This window comes from Pan troglodytes, chromosome 9 (assembly GCF_028858775.2).
Source record: "Pan troglodytes isolate AG18354 chromosome 9, NHGRI_mPanTro3-v2.0_pri, whole genome shotgun sequence".
NCBI lineage: Eukaryota > Metazoa > Chordata > Mammalia > Primates > Hominidae > Pan > Pan troglodytes.
The window spans coordinates 110,145,949-110,165,006 of record NC_072407.2 but is presented as its reverse complement, the minus strand read 5'-3'; the positions used below and the strand labels follow the sequence as shown (position 1 = coordinate 110,165,006).

Below are 19,058 nucleotides of genomic sequence, written 5' to 3'. Positions count from 1 at the left end.
TAGTTTTGAAATCAGAAACTGTGAGATCTCCAAATTTGTTCTTCTGTTTCAAGATTGTTTTGGCTATTTTGCTTTTCTCTGAGATTCCAAAGGAATTTTGTTTTTGTTTTTTTGAGATAGTCTCACTCAACTCACAGTTTCCCAGGCTGGAGTGCACTGGCACCATCTTGGTTCATTGCAACCTTAGCCTCCCAGGTTCAAGTGATTCCCCTGCCTTAGCCTCCCAAGTAGCTGGGATTACAGGCATGCGCCACCACACCCAGCTAATTTTTGTATTTTTAGTAGAGGTGGGGTTTCACCATGTTGGCCAGGCAGGTCTCGAACTCCTGACCTCAAGTGATCCACCTGCCTTGGCCTCCCAAAGTGCCGGGATTACAGGTGTGAGCCACTGCACTGGGCCCAGATTCCATAGGAATTTTAAGGTAGTTTTTCCTGTTTCTATAAAATGCTATTGAAATTTTGATAGGGATTGCATTTAATCTATAGGTTTTAAATAGTATGAGAATCTTAGCAATATTAAATCTTGAAATTCATGAACACACACACACACACAAAAAAATAATAATAAGGTGCAAAATTAAGGAAGGAGTTAAACTGTATCTACTCCCTATTTCTCATACTCCCCCAGAAACACTGTTGTCAGTCATGAGCCCTCCCAGCAAGAAATCTAACTCAAAAGAACTAAAAATACAAACGGTTCTACAACATAATTCCATAGCTTAGCTTGTAGTTGACAAGCTCACCTCCACCATTGGTACAGGGCTTTTGAGGTAGGTTTTGGCATGTTACTTTTAAAGCTGAATAGATAAGGATTGGCAGCATTTAAGGAAAGCATTTTACATGAAGAACCCAGAGCAGACAGATAAAAGGGATAAAATAGATTTATATTGAAGGACCTATACAGCAGTCTACAATAGAGTAATGTAAAGAAAGTAGATTATAGAACTTTATAGTATGGGCCGGGCACAGTAACTCATGCCTGTAGTCCCAGCAGTTTAGGAGGCCGAGGTGGGCGGATCGCATGAGCCCAGGAGTTCAAGACCAGCCTGGGCAACATGGCAAAACCCCATCTCTACTAAAAATATAAAAACTAGCTGGATGTGGTGGCACACATGTGTAGTTTCAGCTACTCAGAAGGCTGAGGTGAGAGGATCACCTGAGCTCGGGAGGTCAAGGCTGCAGTGAACTGTGATTGCGCCACTGCATTCCACTCCAGCTTGGGTGACAGAGTGACACCCTGTCTCAAAACAAAAAAAAGGGAACTTTATAGTATGATTTTATTTCCATTTATATACATATATTCATTTTATATCATTTTAATGTTTAGGAATACATTCACCAAAGTTCTTACCTCTAAGAAGTAGGATTAGGAAACACCTTCTATCTAGTTTTGTTTTAATTTGTTTTAAATGAGCATGTCATTGGAAATTTTCTTGGAGTGGGGGAATGCTACTACATAAAAAGTCAGAAATAGTCGAGTGTCTGCTAATTATTTTGCTGGTATTAAATCATATTATTCACGCTGAGTACAATGGCCCACATGTATAATCCCAGTGCTCTGGGAGGCTGAGGCAAGAAGATCACTTGAGCCCAAGAGTTCTGGACTACCCTGGGCAAGGTAGCAACCCCATCTCTATCAAAAATAATTATAATAATAATAATAATAATAAAATAAGCTGGGCATAGTGGTGCACTTGTAGTCCCAGCTACTCAAGAGGCTGAGGCAGGAGCATCAGTTGAGCCCAGGAATTTCAGGTTATAGTGAGCTACAGTGACTATACCACTGTACCACTACACTCCAGCCTGGGCAAAAGAGTGAGACCCTGTCTTACATATATATATAATATGTAAATATATATAAATTCAGTTAGAATCATGCCTTCACGCCACTCCTTTCTTGCAGAGTGAAATTCACATGTCTGAAGAAGCTATACAGGACATATTGGAACAGACAGAATCAGACCCAGCATTTCAGGCACTCTTTGATCTCTTTGACTATGGTAAGGAGACTATTTATTTCAAGACAGAAAAAAAAGGCTTCTACAGTTTCTTTGGTAACTTAACCAGAGTGAATCAACATTCCCCAGAGTATCTAAAAAAGTTCTTGTTTTCATTTCATCAAACATTATATGGATATGTTAAAGGAGTGTTTGTTGTTTTGTTTTTACCTCAGAAACTTTAGCTATTAAAGTGGAGAGTAGTTTTGTTTTTTATTTTTGTGGCATTTTTGCCAGTCATCAGGGAATGTGTTGATGTCTACCACTATACAAATGTATTAAACACAATTGAATCGTACAAAGGGAATACAAAAAACTGGCCATTGTCCTCAATCTTATGATTTAGTGCAGTAGTTCTCAAAGTATAGTCCCCCAAACCAACAATCTCAGCATTATCTGAGAACTCATTAGAAAATGCAAATTACTGGGCTAAAGTTTAAGAAACACCTGTCTAGTGGGAAAATCTTTGTACTTGTAAATGATATTAAAAGCAACATTTTTTAAACATCCATAAAACCCTAAATCGAAGTTTAACATTTGCCTAATCACCCACAAGCTGTATTCATTGATGTTTATTTTTTGTTTTGGTCATTTAATTATTTCCATATTCCCTTTTTAACAGGTAAAACAAAGAATAATAAAAATATATCACAAAGTATTTCCAGTCAACCTATGGAATCCAATCCCAGTATAGTCTTAGCAGATGAAACTAATCTAGCAGTTAAAGGTTCTTTTGAAACAGAAGAATCTGGTAAGAATTTGATTTTGTTAATATCATCAATCCAAATCTTAATATTAGTCTCAAAATTCAAAGGCAGAAAATATTAATTTGGAAGTAGAAGTTGTTCAGATTGTTACAGGTCATTTTTGTATTTTTCTCTCTGTTAAAAACAATTATAAATCTTTGGTAGTTTGATTAAAAAGAAAATTTAGAGTATTAATTCTTTTACTATAAGCTTTTTTTGTTGGTGTGTGTTTTTTGAGACAAGGTCTCCCTCTTGTCATCCAGGCTGGAGTGCAGTGGCACAATCATAGGTCACTGCATGCAGCCTCAAACAATGCTCCCAACACTTTGGGAAGCAGAGGTAGCATTACAGGTGTGAGCCACCACACTCAACCTCATTCCTTTATAATTCAGTCAATTCTTGACATGTGCAATTTAGTATTAATGTTGTTCAGTTGCTCAAAAGTCTGTAACATTTATTTTTATTAAGGCACATGTTTTTTGTGCACCTGTTTTTAAATGTTATCACCTGCTCCCAGCAGTAAAAAATCTGATGGCTTCCAATGTTCATTCACATCCTGTCCTTGGAGAATCTCAGACTGTGTGCCTCCTTTAATTCCTCTGCCAACAATCAAGTCCAATTCTCCATTTCTTCTTAGGCTGAATTATAGTGGGTTGTGTTTTTTGCAGTATATATTATGTCTAGAAGATTGTGTTTCACTTAAGTTCTTCCCTGTACAAAGTGAAACTTGAAATTCTGTTTTCTGAGAAAGTCTTCCTACTTCACTGAGGAACTACTTATCCTGAATTTATGTGGCCTCTATACAATTTCCACTGTTTTCCCCACAATAAGGATTCAGATGTGCTCTGTACTCAGCAGCAAGTGTCACATTTAACAGAATTAGAGTAGTCCCCCCTTATCTATGGGGGATATATTCCAAGCCCCCCAGTGGGTGCCTGAAATTGGGTGGTACCAAAGCCTATATAGTATTTACTGTTTTTTCCTTTTCAGGCATACCTATGGTAAAGTTTAATTTAAAGTTAGGCACAGTAAGAAATTAACAATAGCTAATAATAAAATGGGACAGTTATAACAATATACTGTAATAAAAGTTATGTGAATGTAGTCTTCCTCAAAATATCTTATTGTACTGTACTCACCTATTTTTAGGCTGGTTGACTGTAGGTAACTGAAACCACAGAAAGCAAAACTACAGATAATGGGAAACTGCTGTATATGCTAGTTGACATAAATGTTCTAGTTTTTTAAAAATATTTTTCATACTGATTCAAGTTAATGTTTTCTGTCCTAAATTGTGAATGCTGTATTGTTGTTTTCTGAAACACTTTTTCCAGGCTGGGCACGGTGGCTTATGCCTGTAATCCCAGCAATTTGGGAGGCCAGGGAGGGCAGATTACTTGAGGTCAGGAGTTCAGGACCAGCCTAGCCAACATGGTGAAACTCCGTCTCTACTAAAAATACAAAAGTTAGCCAGGTGTGGTGGCGCACACCTGTGATCCCAGATACTCAAGAGGCTGAGGCAGGAGAATCACATGAACCCGGGAGGCAGAGGCTGCAGTGAGCTGAGAATCGCACCACTGCACTTAAGCCTGGGTGACAGAGCAAGACTCTGTCTCAGAAAAAAAAAAAAAAGGAAATACTCTTTCCTTACTCATATCATACTCTTTTTTTTTTTTTTTTTTAAGATCTTCTCATACAGTGCCTCCTTTATAATTTTTTCTCATGGTACCTTTTGTTCCTATGCTGTTACAGTTTTTACCATGCTTTCTTATGACTTTCTGTTCTATAGTTGGTTCCTTGACTAACCTCTCCAAGATTAGAGATTGGATCATTCATCTTTGTATCCCAGTAACCAAGCATGGTTGGTCTTCAGTAAATATCTGTTTAATGTTAAACAGTACACAATGAGATCAAGTGTCAATCATGCAAAATGTACTTGGCCCCATCTCACCTTTAAGAATATGTCAGATAAGTTGGGTGTGGTGGCTCACGCCTGTGATCCCAGCACTTTGGGAGGCCGAGGCAGTAGATAAATTAAAGTCAGAAGAAATGTTAGAAGTTGAAAAGTTAGTGTTTCAAAATAAACTTCATTTTTGGAGCCAGTATGTTTTTTACCTATTGAAATATTAAACCTCTTTACTTTTTCCTTCTTTGTATCATCTGTCTTCCAAGCTTGGAAAACAAATTGACACTTGTGTAAAAAGTCATCAGTAACTAGAAAGTACCTGTAAATTTTTTGATACTCAGTAAATGGGAAACACAGCGTATCAGACTTCCACTTACTGGTATGCAAAGATGAGTTATTTTCTTGGCAAAATAAGTTTTATGGCAAAAATGACTACCTCAGAAGCTGAACATATTTACCATGTCTGTCTACCTGCCTGATACTTTGCAGATGGTCAGTCTGGTCAGCCCGCATTTTGTACATCCTATCAGAATGATGATCCATTAAATGCTTTGAAGAATAGCAACAACCATGATGTGCTTAGACAAGAAGACCAGGAAAATTTTTCCCAAATAAGTACCAGCATACAGAAAAAGGCCTTTAAAACAGCTGTACCCACTGAACAGAAATGTGACATTGACATTACCTTTGAGTCCGTGCCTAATTTGAATGACTTTAACCAAAGAGGGAATTCTAATGCTGAATGTAATCCACATTGTGCTGAATTATACACCAATCAGATGTCCACTGAAACTGAAATGGCTATAGGGATTGAAAAGAACTCTTTGTCTTCAAATGTACCGAGTGAATCTCAATTACAGCCTGATCAGCCTGATATACCAATAACTTCATTTGTTTCACTTGGTTGTGAAGCTAACAATGAAAACTTAATTCTCTCTGGGAAAAGTTCTCAACTTTTATCCCAAGATACTTCATTAACTGGAAAGCCATCTAAAAAAAGTCAATTTTGTGAAAATTCTAATGATGCAGTAAAACTTAAAATTAATTTTCATGGTTCCAAGTCATCAGATTCTAGTGAAATTCACAAGAGTAAAATAGAAATTAATGTGTTAGAACCAGTTATGTCACAGCTATCAAATTGCCAAGATAATTCTTGTCTTCAAAGTGAAATACTACCTGTGTCTGTTGAAAGTTCACATTTAAATGTATCTGGACAAGTAGAAATTCATCTTGGAGATTCGCTGTCTTCTACTAAACAACCATCTAATGATTCAGCATCTGTTGAGTTAAATCATACAGAAAATGAAGTTCAGCCATCCAAGTCTGAGAATTCACAGGAGCCTTCATCTTCTGTAAAAGAAGAGAATACTATTTTTCTCTCTTTAGGTGGAAATGCTAACTGTGAGAAAGTTGCACTGACGCCTCCAGAAGGCACTCCTGTAGAAAACAGTCACTCTCTTCCTCCAGAATCTGTGTGTTCTTCAGTGGGAGATTCTCACCCTGAGTCCCAAAATACTGATGATAAACCTTCTAGCAACAACTCAGCAGAGATAGATGCATCAAATATCGTCTCTCTCAAAGTTATCATTAGTGATGATCCATTTGTTTCCTCAGATACTGAACTTACCAGTGCTGTTTCTAGTATTCATGGAGAAAACCTGCCAACTATAATCTTGTCTTCTCCTACTAAATCACCTACTAAAAATGCAGAACTAGTTAAATGCCTATCTTCAGAAGAAACTGTAGGTGCTGTTGTATATGCCGAAGTAGGGGATTCAGCCTCAATGGAACAGAGTCTTTTAGCATTCAAATCTGAAGACTCTGCAGTAAACAATACTCAGAATGAAGATGGCATTGCTTTTTCAGCTAATGTTACACCATGTGTTTCCAAGGATGGAGGATATATACAGTTGATGCCAGCCACAAGCACAGCTTTTGGCAATTCAAATAACATTCTGATAGCTACCTGTGTGACTGATCCAACAGCGTTAGGAACATCTGTAAGTCAGTCTAATGTAGTGGTGTTGCCTGGAAATTCTGCACCTATGACTGCTCAACCTCTACCACCTCAGTTACAGACACCACCAAGGTCAAACAGTGTATTTGCTGTCAACCAAGCTGTGTCACCAAACTTTTCACAAGGTAACTTTAATAACATACTTGAAATTTGTTTCTCTGGGTTGGGATCTAATTTCTTTTGTATGTGATGTTATTGACTGGGAAGTAATAACTAATGAGTAGATGGTATGAGAAAAGATTCTGAAATTTGTGATTACGCTGCTTCTTTATGCTAGCTAATTCAAACCTTTTTTTTTTTCTTTATCTGCTAGTAAGCTATGGGCTTTAGTGGTTTTTCTTTTTTCTTTTCACAAATACTTCTCAATCTATGTGCTAGTAAGTTACAATAAACAGAAAAGACAGACTAATTCATCACATAGTTGTATAAAACCCAATGTTGTGGGAGAGTTTTTAAGAATAGCTCTTATAGTCACGGTCTTCAGGGAATTCATCATCTTTTTGGAGAAATTTTTAAGAAAAACTTGAATTTCAGCCAGTTATGGTGGCTCACGCCTGTAATCCCAGCACTTTGGAAGGCCGAGGTGGGCCGATCACCTGAGGTCAGGAGTTTGAGACCAGCCTCGCCAACATGGTGAAACCTCATTTCTACTAAAAATACAAAAAAATGAGCCAGGCATGGTGGCAGGCGCCTGTAATTCCAGCTACTTGGGAGGCTGAGGCAGGAGAATGTCGTGAACCCAGGAGACAGAGGTTTCAGTGAGCCAAGATCATGCCATTGCACTTCAGCCTGGGCAACAAGAGCAAGACTCCATCTCAAAAAAAAAAAAAAAACAAAAAAAAAAACTTGAATTTCTTACTTTATAAAATCCTTTCTAATTGATCTCTGTCTTTAAAATCCTTTGTTTATGGCTGGGCTCAATGGCTCATGCCTGTAATCCCAGGACTTTGGGAGGCCAAGGCGGGCAGATCACCCGAGGTCAGGAGTTCGAGACCAGCCTGGCCAACATGGTGAAACCCCATCTCTACTAAAAATACAAAAATTGGCATGGTGGTGGGCACCTGTAATCCCAGCTACTTGGGAGGCTGAGACAGAAGAATGGCTTGCAGCTGGGAGGCAGAGGTTGCAGTGAGCCAAGATCGCACCACTGCACTTCAGCCTGGGTGACAGAGTAAGACTCTGTCTCCAAAAATAAAAATAAAAATAATAAATCCTTTTTTCATAGGGGCTCTTGTGGCATTTATTGCGTGCTGTGTTATATGTAGTTAGTGATTGATATGCCTATCATATTGATAATTTTTTATTGTATGTTCCTCAGAGATAGTGCTCATGGCACATTTATTTACATTTCCTTATGTGTTGGTTCCCAAGCTTCCCTCCTTTCCCTTTTTGTTACATTATAGACATATAATAAAATTTCATTAAATATCAACAATTAGTATTAAACCTAATGGGTCTGTTTTACGTGCTGTTACAAATTACATAAAGGAGAGGTCAGAATTAGTAGAGAATGTGGGGCTTGAGCTAAAGCTTAAAGAATGGAAGGTAGGATTTGGAGTTAAAGCAAGGAAGTTTTTATAACTTATAAAATCTGTAAGTTATAAAGAGAAGCAGCACCAGCATAGACAGAGAGACCGTAGTAGGTTGCATGAAAACGAGGGGATCAACCTGACAGTAGTGTATTAGGCAAAAGTTTGTTTATGGACAGGACTAAATTACAGTAGCCACAAACAATGTTGTTGACTTCTAAGGACCATGTAGACATTGTAATTTTCCCTCCATAGTTTTGACCAGTTACGTGCTTACCTTACCCCGTTTTGATCAATACCATTGAGATATGTAATAGGTTGGGGTTACAAGTGTAGTCCTGGCTATAAATATTCAGTTGGGGTTCTAATTTTCTGGTGTAAGGTTCAGACTTGAAACATTCACCACTCATTTTCTAACTAGTTTCATTATTTCTAGAGGAATCCAGATATGATTGTAATATGATGTCTTGGCTGTAGTCTTATGCTTGATCAGCATGGTTCACTGACTGAATAACATTAAGACCACCTTAATATTTGGATTGACTTTTTCTTAATTTGTTAGCCTTGCTATTTTTCCTAAAACTGTTTCAGTTTCGTTTTTTTTTGTTTTGTTTTGTTTTTGGAGAGTGGATCGTAAGGAAGAGAGATTGTTCATAGAATTTATTTCAAAGCAATAATTAATTTGTGCCAAACATTTGTTTGTTTTGTGCCAAAACATTTCAGAGAAAATTTTATTTTAACAAGAATTGTTTTTTTAGGATCTGCCATAATAATTGCCTCTCCAGTCCAGCCTGTACTCCAAGGAATGGTAGGGATGATCCCAGTATCTGTGGTTGGACAGAATGGAAATAACTTTTCTACTCCTCCTCGGCAGGTAAGATTTATGAACTGAAAATGGTGCGGTGATGCTTTTCAAGCTTAGTGTAATTAATGGCTTTTTCTCTTCCAGGTTCTTCATATGCCTTTGACAGCACCTGTATGCAATAGAAGTATCCCTCAATTCCCCGTCCCTCCAAAATCTCAGAAGGCTCAGGGACTAAGAAACAAGCCTTGTATAGGTACCATTTTTAAGTTCATTAATGTTAACTTTATGTTTGTATGTTCATTTGTTTGCAGCAACACCTAAATGTTTTCTTTCTGAATACCTAAACCATTTTAAAACAAGTGATCACCCTACGTTTGCTAGTAACAGATGTCATAATGCAGCCAGCTGTTACTGAACAGCTTTGGTTCTGAGAAAATTGTCTCCTTTGTTGAATCTGTTAGCTTTTGCCCAGTAGTCCTTGGTTTGTTCTTTGCAGCTTCCCTAAATTAAGTATAGTCCCTGTTTTTCCCAACAGCTTTCAAGTGTTTAATGAATGCCTCGTATAATTGTATGAGACTTTAGAGCAGTTCTTCTTGTAGTTTAGTGTGTATATGAACTACTTGGGGATTTTGTTAAATGCAGGTACTGAATTGATAGGTCTGGTACAGCACCTGAAATTCCTCATTTCTAACAGCTTCTAAGCAATGCCAGTGCTGCTGGTACTGGACCACACTTGAAGCAAGGCTTTAAAGTTTGCAAATTACCTTCCTGTGTTCCCTATTTTAGCCATTGTCCCAACCATCTGTTTACTCATGTGAAAAACCTGGTAGTCACTCTTAAAACACATTTTCCTCTCCTTCTTAGTTCAAGTATTTGTCATTTTTCATCTAAGTTGTATCAATAGTGTCATGTAGTCTCCCTTCTTTTAGTCTCTGTTGTTTCAGTTCACCTCATATCTGCTGGCTGAGTGACTTTTTTTCCCTAAAATACAAATCTGACTATGTTGCTTTCCTGCCTAAAAACTTTCAGCAACTCCCCTTTGCCCAAAGGATAAAATTGAAATTTCTCAGGGTGACATATATGCATACATTTGTCATCTAGTTACTCTCGACCTCTCCATCTCATCTCTTACCACTTCCCAGCATGGACCCTTTGTATAAACTATAGTTGCTGCTCACCTTATACTTGGTGATCTTTTTTGTCCCTGTACCTTTTACCAACGCTATCTCTTCTACCTAGAATTCCCCCTTCTTACCCAACTCTTACCCTCAATCTGGTTCTTATTTATCCTTCGAAATTAACTTAAATGTTCCTAGGAAGCATTTTTAACCAGCGGTGGCTAAGGTGGGTATTCTGGTTTTATTTTTTTCTTTAATTCTTAGTGATACCTATGCTACAGCACTTAACACATTACATTGTATTTCTTCTCAGTAGTCTGAGTATCTTAAATGCACTCATTATACAGAGAACTCAACTAACTGCTATCAAATCAGCCTTTCCTTAAACTAAACAGTATACATCTATTGATGTAGGCTTAAGTTGCATTTTGACTTATTGAGGCACCGTCTTAGACTTATGTCCTGTTATAGCTACTCTATATTATTTTTATGTTCTTTCTTATAACTAGTTCATTCCTTTTAATGGCCATTTGATATCTATCACTTGCATAAATGTATTTTATATATCTCCTATCAGTGGACTTTTCAGATGTTTTCGATGTGACATGCAATGATATGAGGAACATCTTTGTAAATGCCTCTGTGTGAATCCATATGAGAGCTTCTTTGGGGGCTTATTCCCAGAAATCTTTGGGTATACTGGGTATAATAGAGAAGAAGTATATCTTTTCTATGACCCAGAATTTCTGAGTCATAGAGAAGAAAATTTATACTTCTACCATTATTTTCCCTGCTTCCCTCACAACACTACCAATATTTGATACCATGTGATATTTTAACTTTTGCCACTATGATGGATGTAAAGTGGTAGTATCTCATATCATTCTTTTACTTTATTCTGATTACTAATAAAGTTTGGAATCTTCTCTTATAACTATAAATAATATTTTCCCTTCTGTGAATTGCTTATTCATATCCTTTTCCTACTTCTCTATTAAATTTCCTGTCTGTTGAGGTGTTATAATTTTATTAGTAACATATCACAGATGTCTTCACAGTCTGACACTTGTTTTTATCCCTTACAAAGTTGATACCAGAAAAAAACATTGGTGAGGTTTATCCATTTATGATAAAAGCTCTTAAAGGCTACCTATAGTAAACATCATGGGTTCCCTTTAAAGCTGTGAATAACACAAAGATACTCATTCCTACCCTGTATGTAATAAGCCAGTGTTTCCAACACCAGTAAATTAATTATTAAGTAATCAGTTTTTTGCCCCACTGACATCTGATTATACTTCCACCATTAACAAGGTCCCATACATCCATACATATGTGGTTCCAGACAATACAGTAAGAAAATGGAGCTGGGCATGGTGGCTCATCCCCATAATCCCAGTACCTTGGGAGGCTGAGGCAGGAGGATTGCTTGAGTCTAGGAGTTTGAGACCAGCCTGGGCAATATAGTGAGACCACATCTCTAGAAAAATAAATTTTTTAAAAGTAGCCAGCTGTGGTGGCAGATAGTAGTCCCAGCTATTCGGGAGGGTGAGGCAGAAGGATTGCTTAAGTCCAGGAGGTTGAGGCTGTAAGTAAGCCATGATCATGCCACTGCATTCCAGTCTGGGCAACAGTGAGACCCTGTCTCAGAAAAGAAAAGAGATAGGTGTAAAGATTTGAAGAGAGGGAATTAAACTGTTATGGAAAATGATGTGATTTTTACACAATAAAGCCACAGGGAGTTAATAGAAAAATTAATAGAACTAATAATTCAGTAAGGTTGCCAGGTATGGTTAATTAAAATTGTGTTTTAGGTGCCAACAATAAACACCTATTAAGTGTTATAGAAAATAAGATACTGTTTATAATGACCACAAAAATGATAAAGTATAAAGGAAGTAACCTAACCAAAAATGTTAGAAATGGAGAATATTTGAAATCTTTCATAAAGGATGTATAAATAGAAGAGAACCATGTTCCTAGATTTGAAAATTTAACAGTGTAAAGATTGCAATTCTTCCAAGTTGAATCAAAAGTTCAATGTAATTTTCCTTAAAAATCCCAGTAGAATATTTTGGGAGATGGGAAAAACTATAAAATCTATGAGAAAGAATAAAAGTCCATGACTAGCCAAGATAGAAGAGCAGAGGACAGACTCATTCTACCAAATGGTAAAATATTGCAAAGCCACAGTAATTAAAACAAAAAGACAAATGGAACAAGATAGTTTAGAAAGAGACCTTGTACATGGTAATGTTAACATCAGAAGTCAGAGCAAGATGGATGGTATAATATATGTAATGTATTGATCATTAAATATACAATATATAGAGAAGAAAGTAGATCCCTTCCTCATACAAAGATGAAGTCCAAGATGATTAAAGACCTAAAAGTAAAAAGTCAAACAATTAAATGATAGAAGAATGTATAAGAGAATATTTTTATGACATTAGGATAAAGGATTTTTTTTTTTTAATTTTTTTTTAGATGGGAGTCTTGCTCTGTCACTCAGACTGGAATGCAGTGGCATGATCTCAGCTCACTGCTACCTTCGCCTCCCGAGTTCAAGCGATTCTTCTGTCTCAGCCTCCCTTGTAGCTGGGATTACAGGTGCATGCCACAACACTCAGCTAATTTTTGTATTTTTAGTAGAGACAGGGTTTCACTATCTTGGCCAAGCTGGTTTTGAACTCCTGACCTCTTAATCCCCCCACCTCGGCCTCCCAAAGTGCTGGGATTACAGGTGTGAGCCACCACACCCGGCCAAGGATTTCTTTTTTTTTTTTTTTTTTTTTTTTTTGAGATTGAGATGGAGTCTCTCTCTTCTCGCCCAGGCTGGAGTGCAGTGGCGCCATCTGAGCTCACTGCAAGCTCCACCTCCCGGGTTCACGCCATTCTCCTGCCTCAGCCTCCCAAGTATCTGGGACTACAGGCGCCCGCCACCACGCCCGGCTAATTTTTTTTGTATTTTTAATAGAGACGGGGTTTCACCGTGTCAGCCAGGATGGTCTCGATCTCCTGACCTCGTGATCCATCTACCTTGGCCTCCCAAAGTGCTGGGATTACAGGCGTGAGCCACCGCGCCTCGCCTGGGATTTCTTTTTTTAAAATGAGAAGACTTTGGGCACAATGGCTCCACTCCTATAATTCCAGCACTTTGGGAGGCCAAGACAGGTGGATCACTTGAGCCCAGGAGTTTGAGATCAGCCTATGCAACATAATGAGACTCTGTCTTTACAGAAATTTTTTTTTAAAAATTAGCCAGGTGTGGGCTGGGCATGGTGGCTCACGCCTGTAATCCCAGCACTTTGGGAGGCCGAGGCAGGCGGATCACAAGGTCAGGAGATCGGGACCATCCTGGCTGATACGGTGAAACCCCGTCTCTACTAAAAATACAAAAAATTAGCCGGGCGTGGTGGTGGGTGCCTGTAGTCCCAGCTATTCGGGAGACTAAGGCAGGAGGAGAGTGGTGTGAACCTGGGAGGCGGAGCTTGCAGTGAGACAAGATCATGCCACTGCACTCCAGCCTGGGCGACAGAGTGAGACTCCGTCTCAAAAAAAAAAAAAAAAAAAGCCAGGTGTGGTGATGTGCATCTGTAGTCTCAGCTACTTGAGATGCTGAGGTGGGAGGATCACTTGAGCCCAGGAGGTTGAGAGTGCAGTGGGCTGTCCTCATGCCACTACACTCCAGCCTGGGCAATGGAGCAAGACCCTATTACAAAAAAAAAAAAAAATATATATATATATATAAAAATACATATGTGTGTGTATATATTAATAGAAGAAAATAAAAGAAACTGGGTGCAGTGGCATGTACCTGCAATCCTAGCGACTTGGGAGGCTGAGGCAGGAGGAATGCAAGCCCAGGAGTTTGAGACCAGCCTGGGCGACATAGACCTGTCTCAAAATAAATAAAATTTAAAAATGAGAAATACATAACTTATAAATGGAAAAAATTGATAGAGTGAACTACTCTAGAATTTAAAGTTTCTGTTCAACAAAAGACACCATACACAAAATAACACCAGATTTTTACTCAGAACCTTGATGACTGTGTTACCTGGTTCTCAGACTTCTCTCCCTACACTTTTTCATCATTGTGAATGACAAAATGCCCATGTTGTAAATCTACCCACCACCCTAACCCTCAGAGTTTATCCTTTCCACTCCTTATTTATTTATTTATTTTATTTTTGAGACAGAGTCTTGCTCTTGTCGCCCAAGCTGGAATGCAGTGGCAGTCTCAGCTCTCTGCAACCTCCACCTCCTGGGTTCAAGCAATTCTTCTGCCTCAGCCTCCCGAGTAGCTGGGGCTACAGGCACGCATCACCATGCCCAGCTATTTTTTGTATTTTTAGTAGAGACGGGGGTTCTCCATGTTGGCCAGGCTGGTCTCGAACTCCTGACCTCAGGTGATCTGCCTGCCTCGGCCTCCCAAAGTGCTGGGATTACAGGCATGAGCCACTGCGCCCGGCCTAGATCCTTTCCACTACTAAGACTTATTTTTACTTCAGCCAACCTCTCCTATAGCCACACCTTGAATTTTTCACCTTTTTATTAGACTTAAAAGATTTTTAAAGGCCAGTCATGTGTCTCAAAACACACTTGTTTCCATATACCCATTGAATTCCTCTTCAACCAGTGATAGCTTTTCTTACTTGAATCCTCACCTTTCACCTGAACTTGTGTCTTCTTTCCGGATTCACTTCCTTTACTAAACAGCCTAGAGCCCACAAGCCACCACATCAGCCACTTTTGCCAGTTCTCTTAATAACCTACATATCCACATTCTTCTACATAGCCACTAGCTACTCTATAGCCCTTGATCTGTCCAGCCAGCCATCTCAACTTTTACACCTGGGCTTCTTAGCATTGCCTTAGAAGTGCTACCATTCCCTACCACTTAAAAAATGTATTTCTCACCCACCTTCCACTTGGCAATCATTTTAAATATCTGCGTGTCTGCTTTCTCTTCTGTTCCTCCTTCAAACTATTCCAGTCTTGCACAACACGTCTCAAATCTAGTCCTGCTCCTCCTCACTCTTAGCTAGTGGTTTTATTTTCCATCTTACCAGTATTAAACTTCACTTTCTGATCATCACTTTCATTCAGTACATACCTATTCTGCTTCCAAAATCATCCTTCTTTCTTAAAGAAATAACTGTCCTTCATTCTTTCTAAGGTTAATGCGGTCTACATGTGCTCCAGATTCTTATCTTCTATATATGTTTCAACTTTTCCTGTTTGGCTTCTCTCCCTGGCTATAAACATAGGTTTGTCCCACCTGCTGACTTTTTATGTTAATCTCTTAACCTCTCTTAATCTTCCATTTCTTCATTCAAATTACTGTCTTTTCTCATGTATCTACTGAAACTGTCTACACTAGGGTCACCAGTGGCCTCCTAATATTGCATTATGCATTGAAACTTTTCCATTCTTACCTTACTTTGCTTTCTCTATAACTGTGGATACTATGGTGGCTTCTGGAGCCATAACTAAACTATTCTCCACCCTTGCTAATTTTGTGTAACTCAAGGCCTTCAAACTACATATTTCTCACCTCTCTTCCTCAAAGACTTCTTCTGCCTAGTGTTTTTCCCCTTGGTTAATGTCACAATTTATTTTTTTCCTTTACTTTTGGAAATGTACATGCCCATTATTGTCTCTCAGACCCTCATCATCTCTTACCTGGAATATAGCCATCTACATAGAGTTTCTACTTCCAGTTTTCTGTCTTCTCAGTTCCATCTTCCACATTATTGCCAGATTGATCTTCCAAAAACATAAACCTATTCATGCATCTTCCCTATTTAACACCCTTAAAGGGGCCAGGCATGGTGGCTCACTCCTGTAATCCCAGCACTTTGGGAAGCCGAGGAGGGTAGATCACCTGAGGTCAAGAGTTTTGAGACTGGCCTGGCCGACGTAGTGAAACCCCTTCTCTACTAAAAATACAAAAATTAGCCAGGCGTGGCAGCGTGCACCTGTAATCCCAGCTACTCGGGAGGCTGAGGCACTAGAATTGCTTGAACCCAGGAGGTGGAGGTTGCAGTGAGCCAAGATCATGCCATTGCACTCCAGCCTGGGCAATAGAGCGAGACTCCGTCTCAAAAATAAATAAATAAATAAATAAATAAATCTCTTAAAGGATTGCCTCTGAAACCTTTTGCATAATATGTAAGTTTCTTCATAATCTCATCTTTGCTCTTCTTTCTAGTTTTGATATCTTGCTGCTCTCCCACATAAATGCTGAAGCTCGTGGAAATTAAAATATGGCTATTAGAACTCCAGAGCATGTGCTCTGAGTGACATAGGCTTGTAAACATGATAGGTACCTGGACAGAATTTTAAAATAGATATAATCTGTTGTTTTCTTTAAGTGACTACCTGGATGTAAGTAGTACATTATGTGCTATATTGAGCATTGTAATTTGTAGATCCAAAGACTGAATTTATAATATTTGCCTGAACCGGGCGCGGTGGTTCACGCCTATAATCCAGCCTTTTGGGAGGCCCAGGTGGGCAGATCACTTGAGGCCAGGAGTTTGAAACTAGCCTGGCCAACATGGCGAAACCCCATCTCTACTAAAAATACAAAAAATTAGCTGAGCATGGTTGCGGGCGCCTGTAATCCCAGCTACTCGGTAGGCTGAGGCAGGAGAATTGCTTGAACCTGGGAGGCAGAGGTTGCAGTGAGCCGAGATCATGCCACTGCACTCCAGCCTGGGTGATAGAGCATGACTCTGTCTCAGAAAAACAGACAAACATAATATTTGCCTGAAGTTGATGCATGTCATTTGTTCCATATCTGGATTTCCTCTGTAGCAGTGGGGAAATAGACATCTTGTACTTATTTCAAAGCTGCTTTTTAAAAGCTGCTTTGTCAACGTGTTCTATTTGTATGTACATTAGCTACCATTTAAAATTTTTTCTCATGATATGTGATAATTGTCATCTGTTCTATCCTCTTTCAGAGGAGTATATTCTTTTTCTCAGGAATGTTCATTTATAATTTCAGGAAAACAAGTAAATAATTTGGTGGATTCATCAGGTCATTCAGTTGGATGTCATGCACAAAAGTGAGTATAAAGTAGTTTCTATCACAGATTGTTTGAATGCTCAGATTTAAAACATAAAGGATTTCTTTATGCTGCTAGAAATAGTTTTGTTTTGTTTTGTTTTAGAACTGAAGTTTCTGACAAAAGTATTGCCACAGATCTTGGGAAAAAATCAGAAGAAACCACAGTTCCCTTCCCAGAAGAGAGTATAGTTCCAGCTGCTAAACCATGCCACAGACGTGTACTCTGTTTCGACAGCACTACTGCTCCTGTGGCAAATACGCAGGGGCCAAACCATAAGATGGTGTCCCAAAACAAAGAAAGGAATGCAGTCTCTTTTCCTAATCTTGACTCACCCAATGTGTCCTCCACCTTAAAACCCCCTTCTAATAATGCTATCAAAAGAGAGAAAGAGAAGCCTCCTCTGCCTAAGATTTTATCTAAATCGGAAAGTGCCATTAGCCGGCATACCACCGTAAGAGAAACTCAATCAGAAAAGAAAGTTTCACCAACAGAAATTGTGCTTGAATCTTTCCATAAAGCAACGGCTAATAAGGAGAATGAATTATGCAGCGATGTAGAAAGGCAGAAAAATCCAGAAAATTCAAAACTATCTATTGGGCAGCAAAATGGGGGTTTGCGAAGTGAGAAATCTATAGCTTCACTGCAAGAAATGACCAAAAAACAAGGCACATCTTCAAACAATAAAAATGTCCTTTCAGTAGGTACAGCTGTGAAGGATCTAAAACAAGAGCAAACTAAATCCGCCAGTTCTTTGATTACCACAGAAATGTTACAGGATATACAGAGGCACAGCTCAGTAAGTAGGCTTGCTGATAGTAGTGATTTACCTGTGCCCCGGACACCTGGCTCAGGGGCAGGGGAAAAACATAAAGAAGAACCTATAGATATTATCAAGGCCCCCTCTAGTAGGCGTTTCAGTGAAGACAGTAGTACATCAAAAGTAATGGTCCCTCCTGTCACCCCAGACTTGCCTGCCTGCAGCCCTGCCAGTGAAACAGGCAGTGAAAACAGTGTAAATATGGCTGCCCACACATTAATGATTCTCTCCAGGGCAGCCATTTCTAGGACTACTTCAGCAACTCCTCTGAAAGATAACACACAACAGTTTAGAGCATCTTCAAGGAGCACCACAAAAAAGCGGAAAATTGAGGAATTAGATGAACGTGAGCGAAACTCTCGTCCTTCTAGTAAAAATCTTACAAATTCATCAATACCAATGAAAAAGAAGAAAATTAAGGCAAGTTTGAAAGTTTTAATTTCAAAACCATACCTTTTTTTCCCGCTTTAGTGATTAGCGAATTCAGCAGTTCTTGCCACAACAACTTGACTGAACGTTATGGCTAAGACAGCTTTTAGTTTTCATTGACAAAATACATAACCATGATCATAGGACCAATAAGCAGTAGATGCAGGATTCAAACTCAGACTTGTAGGGCAACAAAGCAGTCCAGCAGTGTTAGTGTAGTACGCACAAGGTGTCTAGGTGAAACAGCATTTTCAGAAAAACTGCTGAGGCATTTGTTTATAAACATCTTTCCAGGGGAAAAAAAAAAAAGTTTTTCTTTCTTTCTTGGTAGAACTCAAGTTTTTTCATGAGCATGACATAGTCATGAAAGATTGGGAAACAATATTAAACACTATTGTGTAGAACTACCAAGTAATAAATGACTTTGTTCTTAGATCTTCAGTTTTTTTTCCCCCCACGTCTTGTAATCTCTTCCATAGGCCCTTAAAAATGTTAGCATATTAGAGCAGTGGAAAAATCAAATTTACGTATGTTTTTCCGTTTTTTTGAGAGAGGGTTTCACTCTCGTTGCCCAGGTTGGAGTGCAATGGTACGATCTTGGCTCACTGCAGC

At 38.8% G+C, this 19,058-nt stretch overlaps 1 protein-coding gene across 14 annotated transcripts in view; it reads left to right on the top strand.

Annotated features, from left to right (window-relative positions):
• Positions 1-19,058, top strand: part of NPAT (nuclear protein, coactivator of histone transcription) — a 67,477-nt gene that overhangs the window by 43,427 nt on the left and 4,992 nt on the right. For 8 of the 14 annotated variants that reach the window (XM_016921941.4, XM_063783380.1, XM_063783376.1 and 5 more), the window contains 7 exons: positions 1,904-2,000; positions 2,620-2,748; positions 5,139-6,791; positions 8,954-9,069; positions 9,145-9,253; positions 17,137-17,197; positions 17,276-18,437. In XM_016921941.4, coding sequence (XP_016777430.2) covers positions 1,904-2,000; positions 2,620-2,748; positions 5,139-6,791; positions 8,954-9,069; positions 9,145-9,253; positions 17,137-17,197; positions 17,276-18,437 — 3,327 coding nt within the window. The remainder of the gene's footprint in view (positions 1-1,903; positions 2,001-2,619; positions 2,749-5,138; positions 6,792-8,953; positions 9,070-9,144; positions 9,254-17,136; positions 17,198-17,275; positions 18,438-19,058) is intronic. The other 6 variants (XM_508739.8, XM_063783378.1, XM_063783381.1 and 3 more) reach the window with 2 other exon arrangements.